This window comes from Xyrauchen texanus, chromosome 42 (genome assembly GCF_025860055.1).
Source record: "Xyrauchen texanus isolate HMW12.3.18 chromosome 42, RBS_HiC_50CHRs, whole genome shotgun sequence".
In the NCBI taxonomy this organism is placed as follows: domain Eukaryota; kingdom Metazoa; phylum Chordata; class Actinopteri; order Cypriniformes; family Catostomidae; genus Xyrauchen; species Xyrauchen texanus.
The window spans coordinates 31146661-31154160 of record NC_068317.1 but is presented as its reverse complement, the minus strand read 5'-3'; the positions used below and the strand labels follow the sequence as shown (position 1 = coordinate 31154160).

General features: G+C 42.5%; 1 protein-coding gene across 2 annotated transcripts in view; it reads left to right on the top strand.

The window, feature by feature from the left end:
• Window positions 1-7500, top strand: part of epb41l3a (erythrocyte membrane protein band 4.1-like 3a) — an 88922-nt gene that overhangs the window by 67258 nt on the left and 14164 nt on the right. Inside the window, exons 18-22 of one of the 2 annotated variants that reach the window (XM_052115025.1) lie at window positions 142-207; window positions 2614-2802; window positions 4425-4508; window positions 5113-6003; window positions 7329-7436. In XM_052115025.1, the coding sequence (XP_051970985.1) occupies window positions 142-207; window positions 2614-2802; window positions 4425-4508; window positions 5113-6003; window positions 7329-7436 (1338 nt within the window). The remainder of the gene's footprint in view (window positions 1-141; window positions 208-2613; window positions 2803-4424; window positions 4509-5112; window positions 6004-7328; window positions 7437-7500) is intronic. The other variant, XM_052115026.1, reaches the window with a different exon arrangement.

The window sequence follows — 7500 nt, the reverse complement described above, 5'->3', positions numbered from 1 at the left end:
GGGCCTGTGGTGTTGTAGTAATATAATGGACAGTATTTCTGCTCATAGATAAGAATTTAATTCAACTCTGTTAGAATTGTTGGATTAGTGAAATGCCACATAAAGCCTCATATTCAGGACTGAATGTCTGTCTCTCTTCAGCCCTCTTTCATACGGCGGATTAAAGGAGAGGATGTGTTTATCAGACACAGTAATCTGATGTTAGAGGTTTGTGAAGACACATACTGCTGTGTGCTGAATGGTTATGGCGTGAGATTCTTTCCGGCAGGTTCTCATCATTAAATGGATGTCCATTTGTTTTCATTATTTACTCACCCTCATGTTGTTCCTCATGTGACTGTCGTTCTTCTGTGGAGCACAAAAGGAGACGTTAGACAGAATGTTCACATGGACACAACTAAAAAGCACAATCAAAGTAATCCATATGACACGCGTGTGCTGTACGTCATTCCAGGCAGTGTCGGAAATTTACTTTTCCATAAAGTGGCAATAATTGCACCCTAGATTTTCTTCTGGGCATGTTTTACATTTATCGTGACATATCAGAAAATATTACATATTACAAATACTTTAAAGCTCTCAAACTGAATATTTCACCTTCTACCCATAACATTATATAAACATCAAATCATATTTTATGTGATAATGTGTATAAATAGTCTTAGAATAGACGATTGAAAACTATATCAGTTGATGTTATGAAGCAAAAATAAAAAACACGGAAATCCATTACAAGGTCGTTTTTTTGGGTAATTTTTGTGGCATTTTCGCCCCGATCCCCCCCTTAATGGAATATTCCGGGTTCAGCTCAATTGACGGTATTTGTGTCATAATGTTGATTACCACACAAATGAATTTCGACTCGTTCCTCCTTTTCTTTACATGTGTGTTCCAGTGAGACACTTATAATGGAAGTCAATGGGGGCAATATTTGGAGGTTTAAAGTCAGAAATGTGACGCTTATAATTTTATAAAAGCCCTTACATTCATTCTTCTGTTAAACTTGTGCATTATTTGAGCTGTAAAGTTGTTTAAATCATCGTTTAAGGATTTACGGTGTTGCGTCGTCATGGCAACGAAGTTGTAACATTGTCTCTATCTTCACACAGTTGTGGTCAGTGAGTGATTTAATGACAGTAAAATCATGTTAACACACATATTGTTTATGTCTTGTGTCTATACTTCTGAAACAGTGAGTATTATTTTTATTTATGTATTTTGGTTATCTTATTTTCTCCCTTTTTTTCCCAATTTGGAATGCCCAATTCCCACTACTTAGTAGGTCCTTGTGGTGGCGCTGTTACTCATCTCAATCGAGTAATGGCACTCCGCTTCCGAGACGTTAATCTGCGCATCTGATCACGTGACTCGTTGTGCATGACACCGCGGAGACTCACAGCATGTGGAGACTCATGCTACTCTCCACGATCCACACACAACTCACCACACGCCCCATTGAGAGAACCACTAATCACCACCACGAGGAGGTTACCCCATGTGACTCTACCCTCCCTAGCAACCGGCCCAATTGGTTACCCCATGTGGCTCTACCCTCCCTAGCAACCGGCCCAATTTGGTTACCCCATGTGACTCTACCCTCCCTAGCAACCGGGCCAATTGGTTAACCCATGTGAATCTACCCTCCCTAGCAACTGGGCAAATTTGGTTACCCCATGTGACTCTACCCTCCCTAGCAACCAAGCCAATTGGTTACCCCATGTGAATCTACCCTCCCTAGCAACCAGGCCAATTGGTTACCCCATGTGACTCTACCCTCCCTAGCAACCGGCCCAATTGTTTACTCCATCTGACTCTACCCTCGCTAGCAACTGGGCCAATTGGTTACCCCATGTGACTCTACCCTCCCTAGCAACCGGGCCAATTGGTTACCCCATGTGGCTCTACCCTCCCTAGCAACCGGCCCAATTTGGTTACCCCATGTGACTCTACCCTCCCTAGCAACCGGGCCAATTGGTTACCCCATGTGGCTCTACACTCCCTAGCAACCGGCCCAATTTGGTTACCCCATGTGACTCTACCCTCCCTAGCAACCGGGCAAATTTGGTTGCTAAGGAGACCTGACTGGAGTCACTCCCGTCTCGTGACTCCAGGTGTGATAGTCAGCGTCAATACTCATTGAGATACCCAGACCATGAAACAGTGAGTATTTTAATGTTTACAGATTAAACCCCATTGACTTCCATTGGAAGTGTCTCACTGGAACACACTTTTAAAGAACATTTTAGTGGTAATCAACATGCTGAGCAAAACGAGAGATTTCAGTGTCCTGTTGTGTTCCGTGAAAGAAAGGGTCGTTTGGGTTTGGGTGAGTAAATCATGTCTGAATTGTCATTTTTGGATGAACTAACATGTGTGTGATTAACTGCCTGTGTTGTGCATTTACAGCGTTGAAATAATGGATCTGCTAATGTGGTGTTTTATACCTAATCAGCTCAGATGACTTGCTGATGGACATCTGTGTGCGATTATTTAATGCTGGTGTTCTTGTGTTGCTGTCAAATGTGCACTGAACTGAAGAGAGTCAGCTGTCTCTTGCTGTTTTATTTACATTATTGTGTTCTTTCACTGAAGTCTGAAAAAAATTTTCATCAGGAAATTGAGCGTACACCAGATGAGCCGCTCAAACATCAGACCAACATCAACGAGCTGAAGAGATCGTTCCTGGAGGGCGGCACGGATCGGACGGGCCTGACCGAGTGGGAGAAGCGTCTGTCCTCGTCTCCGCTACGATCACCACGTCTGGACGAGGCGCCAATGATCGAGCCGCTCGTGCCAGACGAGGTGAGATCCGTCGTTTCATACATTAACCCTAGATTTGCCATCACATGTGATTAATATTGGCAGTGTTTTCAGCTGGTCTGGGGTTTTCAGAAGCTGTTGAAATGATGGTTATTTGGTCATGTTCCTTGTAATGGATGAGATTAAACGTTGGCAGATTTCATGTGTATTAACTGTCTTAAGCATATTTCTATTTAGGGGTTCAAGTTGATTGTAATTGTAAGGATTTGTATTATTATTATTCTGCCTTAAAACTGATCGTGCAGACCATACCGTTAAGTCGCAGAGAGCTGGTAGTCCCCTAGAGTACTACAGCCCAATCGGCCTCAAGGTGGCGGTATAGTGATCATGTTTACGTTTTGGCACATAACTTCTAAACATTTTATCGCACACTCAAGTGTCTTATATCGTTGGATTCCTCGGCTCGAGACGAACAACACGTATATCTTAGATTTCATTTCCGTCATGGAAAGTGTTGGGCTAATTTGCATAATACGAAACAAAATACTTTTTCAAACTCCTCCTAGGCCGTATGTCCGATTCGCATGAAAATTGGTGTGTGTCTACTATGAACCCTCCCGACAACAATGTATCAAAAGAATTTTGATTCGCCGAAGTGTTACGAAGCTATAAGCCAACAAATTGGTCATGCGTCGTCCATTTTGCCCATATCGACCAATAACTACTCACACACACACATGGAATAAGCGTAACAGATTTGCATATCATATAATCACTCATTCACATTTATTTATACTGTTCTATTTGCGATTAACTGGTTAATGGAGAAATAACATGTTATAAGAAACAACAATGAACTTACTTTTATCAAATGGACACAGGCAGCATCCATCCATTTACCCGCTCATACGGTTTAGCATGCATCAATGCATTTTTATACCCCTGTCAGTTATGTATATTAACATTAGTTAATGCATTATCAACTAACATGAACAAACAATGAATAATGGCATTTTTGACAAATTAACCAATGTTCCTAAATGCTGTAAAAATATATTGTTCATTGTTAGCTCATGATTGCTAATGCATTTACTAATAGAATCTCAATATAACGTGTTACCAAATATTTTAATAAATGTAAAGACCTGGGGGTCTGTGTATCTCAGCGAATATTGATGCTATCACACCTGGAGTTGTGAGTTTGAATCCAGGGTTGTGAGTGACTCCAGTCAGGTCTCCTTAGCAACCAAATTGGCACGGTTGCTAGGGAGGGTAGAGTCACATGGGGTAACCTCCTTGTGGTCACTATAATGTGGTTCTCGCTCTCGGTGGGGCATGTGGCGAGTTGTGTGTGGATGCCACGGAGAATAGCGTGAAGCCTCCACACGCGCTACGTCTCCACGGTAACACGCTCAACAAGTCACGTGATAAGATGCGCAGATTAACGGTCTCGGACCCATGAGGACTTAGAGCACATTGGGAATTGGGCGTTAGAAATTGGGGAGAAATTCCCCCAAATAAAATAAATAAATAGCAATCTGATTCCCTTTGAATCTTCAAGAACAACGCAAACAGTTATTCAATTATTAAACAGGAAAATCTCATGGTTGAAATGAGCTCATGAAGTTGATTGTTTTATTCTGCTCCTTACTCTTATTCAACAGGAAACAGCAGTAGAGAAGACACAGGTAGTGGCCGCAGCAGGATCGGTGGCAGCGGACAGTCTGAAGGACAGCAGAGTTGATGTGGTGGGTGATTTCAATAATCTCGCCATCATATGGCTCATAATCACAGCACTTCATTTGTGCACCTATTTGAGGCTTTAGACTCTTAAAACGGGACGTTTGAAGATGAGTGAGAGAGATCAGACTGAAGAACACGACGACATCAGAGTTTATCAGTTCTACTGTTTATATCATGAATGTGACAAATTCATCAAGGATAAATATATAGCTTGTGCTGGTGTGCTTGTGTCTGTCTCATGTCTGTTTACGTCCTGGCTTTAGTGTTAACTAACTGTGCTTTTATAGAGCAGTGGTTCTCAACCAGGGGCCGGGGCCCACAATGGGACCTCTTAATATGATTTAAAATGTTATAAAGTTAATAAGCCAGAATCTAATAGTCTATATTGCTGTAATACTACAAAATGTGGAAAAATCTAGATGTACCACATGACATTATTGTCATTATTTTAATGTAATATTGACATAATAATGTTTGTAAACAAGCATCTTTGCTGGTTTAGGTGGGACTTTGAATATGGTCTTATACAACAGGTTGCCTTGGAGTCAAAAGGTTTGAGAACCACTGTTACAGAGCACGCTAACATGGATGTTTGTGTGTTATATGTAGGAGTCTAATGGATGGGTCATTATAAACAAGGTTCCTCCTTTTGAACCAGAAACAGTGTCCACTGTCGAGCCAGAAAAGGTTCCAGAAAAAATGGCTACTTTAGTACAGGAGAGGGTTCCTCCAATTGTGTCAGGAAAAGTTTCCTCTATTATACCAGAGGAACTTCCTCCGAAAGTACTCGAGAAACTTCCAGCTGAAGTACCAGAAAAAGCTGCTACTATTGTTCAAGAAAAAGTTCCTCCAGTTGAACCCGAAAAGGTTCCTCCCATAGTTCCAGAAAAAGGCTCTACTCTTGTAGCAGATGTTCTTCCTAAGGTACCACTCAAAATTCCTCCTAAGGTACCAGAGAAGAAACACTCAGCCAGCTACAGATTTGTGGCAGCCACTAGCGCTTCAGCCACCGGTGATGCGTTAGAAGACCAGAAGATCAAAGCTCCAGAAGAGGTCTCGAGTAAGTCAGCCGTTACGGCCAAGGAGTTGCGCGCCAAGGACTACGCCTTCACAAGATCTTACGGCACTACCTCCATTAAGACTGTCGCCAGAGACGACCCGCCGTCGCCCCAACCTGCAAAATTCTCGGACCAACTCGGTGCCGCCACCGTCACAGTTGAGTATCCAATCGAAGGCACGAGCTCTGCAGAGAGCGTCGGTGCACCCGTAATCACTGTCAAGGAGGTCAGGACACCATCGCCCTCCGAGCCTGCGGTGGGCGTCCTGAGGACGGTCGTGGAGGCCGATAGAGCAGAGTTGCATCTGCTAACTGACCGAAGCACCCCAACAATGCGATCTCCACTTAGATCTCCTCTCAGATCTCAAATCAGACCCGCTGCAGAGATCGGGCTGAGCCCCAGCCTGTCCTATCTCACCAAAACCTCTCCTACAGCCCGAGTGGTAGGACATCGCCAATGCACGCTTTCCCTGCCAAGGTCTTGCTTCCGCCTTGGCCAAACACTTGCCTGCTGCTTCCAGAAAAGTCAGAAATGCTCTTGATTTGCACTTCTACGCCGCCTTTTTGGTTGTACGACACAAATCCCTAAGACTGGAATTTGATGTCACGCCTCTTTTTCAGTTCATATCTGCTTTTTCAGTTCCTTCAGCTAAACCTGAGTGTGCATACCAAACCTGATTTCCTTCCCAGACTCTTTATTTACCCCTTTATTTTTAATGCAAATTCCTCCGCTTAAAGAATGCCACCCTGTTTTGCTCTTAGTCACAGATTGAATACGCTCTGGCTGCGGCGTTTGCTGTCGGATATGGAGTGAATGTGGGTTTTATTCATAAGAGGAGTCTGTCTCTAGTGAACTGATGTGTCTCTTTTATCTATTGCTCGTGTGATCTTCAATGCTTCAGAAGATCTTGATTAGAAATATCTGTGCATTCATCTGCACTCTGTGATGTTTTCAATAGCTACAGACCCAATTTCTCTTGTGCTTTGGTCACAGGTTGATCTTCTGTAGACTGCACAATAACACAAAACTATTCATTCATACTATCACTCACATTATTATTATTATTCTTGCCTGTAGTGCTGATAAGAAACACAACTTTTACTTTAGTTGTTTAGAGATTTATTAGGAGTCAAGCAACAAATGTTTGTAGGCAGGCACCAATCGATTGGTTTTCTGCTTGTTATTCTTCATCATCTTCATGTTGGGAGTCTTTAGCCCATAGAACCGTATGGTAAAAAGTTTTGAAATTTGGCACATTGATTGGGAATGGACTGAAAAACGTTTATGCCAATTTTGGGGTTAGTCCCTCAATCCCTCTAGCCCCACGACAAATTCAAAGGTGTGCTTTAGAAACATAAATCCAATGGCGAGTTTGGTCAATAGTCCGTTTCTGCCCAACTGCATTTTCCACCATATAGAGTCTTGTCTAAAACAAACCCTAGAGCTTTCATCAAATCATCCCCAAACTTTGGGTTTATTAGTTATTAAAAGCTTTTTGATCGCAGACATTTCAAGTGTAATTCGTTGAATTAATAGGCGAGGATGCATACAGGAATTAAGGTCATATCTTCATAACACTGATTTATTGACACAGAATGCATTTAGATACTGTTGCAATTATTTGCATTACATGCACCTTCTTGCAGTTCATTTAATCTCTTATGAATAAGCCCTAAAAAAGACCCTTCACCCTGAAATACCCATAATCCTGTTTCATATGTGTGTTTGTGTGTGTTTTAACGCAGTGTATTTCTCTGTGTTGTTCAGCCTAAGCCCAGTTTTGATGAGATGTCTCCTGAGCTCACAGCTCTCTTACAGTCCACACACGGCTGGGCGTCGTCCTCTCCGTCCACTCAGACTTTCACCTTCCATAAGGTGCAGCACTGAAGGACATTAGACACACTGTTGATGTTCAAAATCACCTTAATGTACAGAGAAC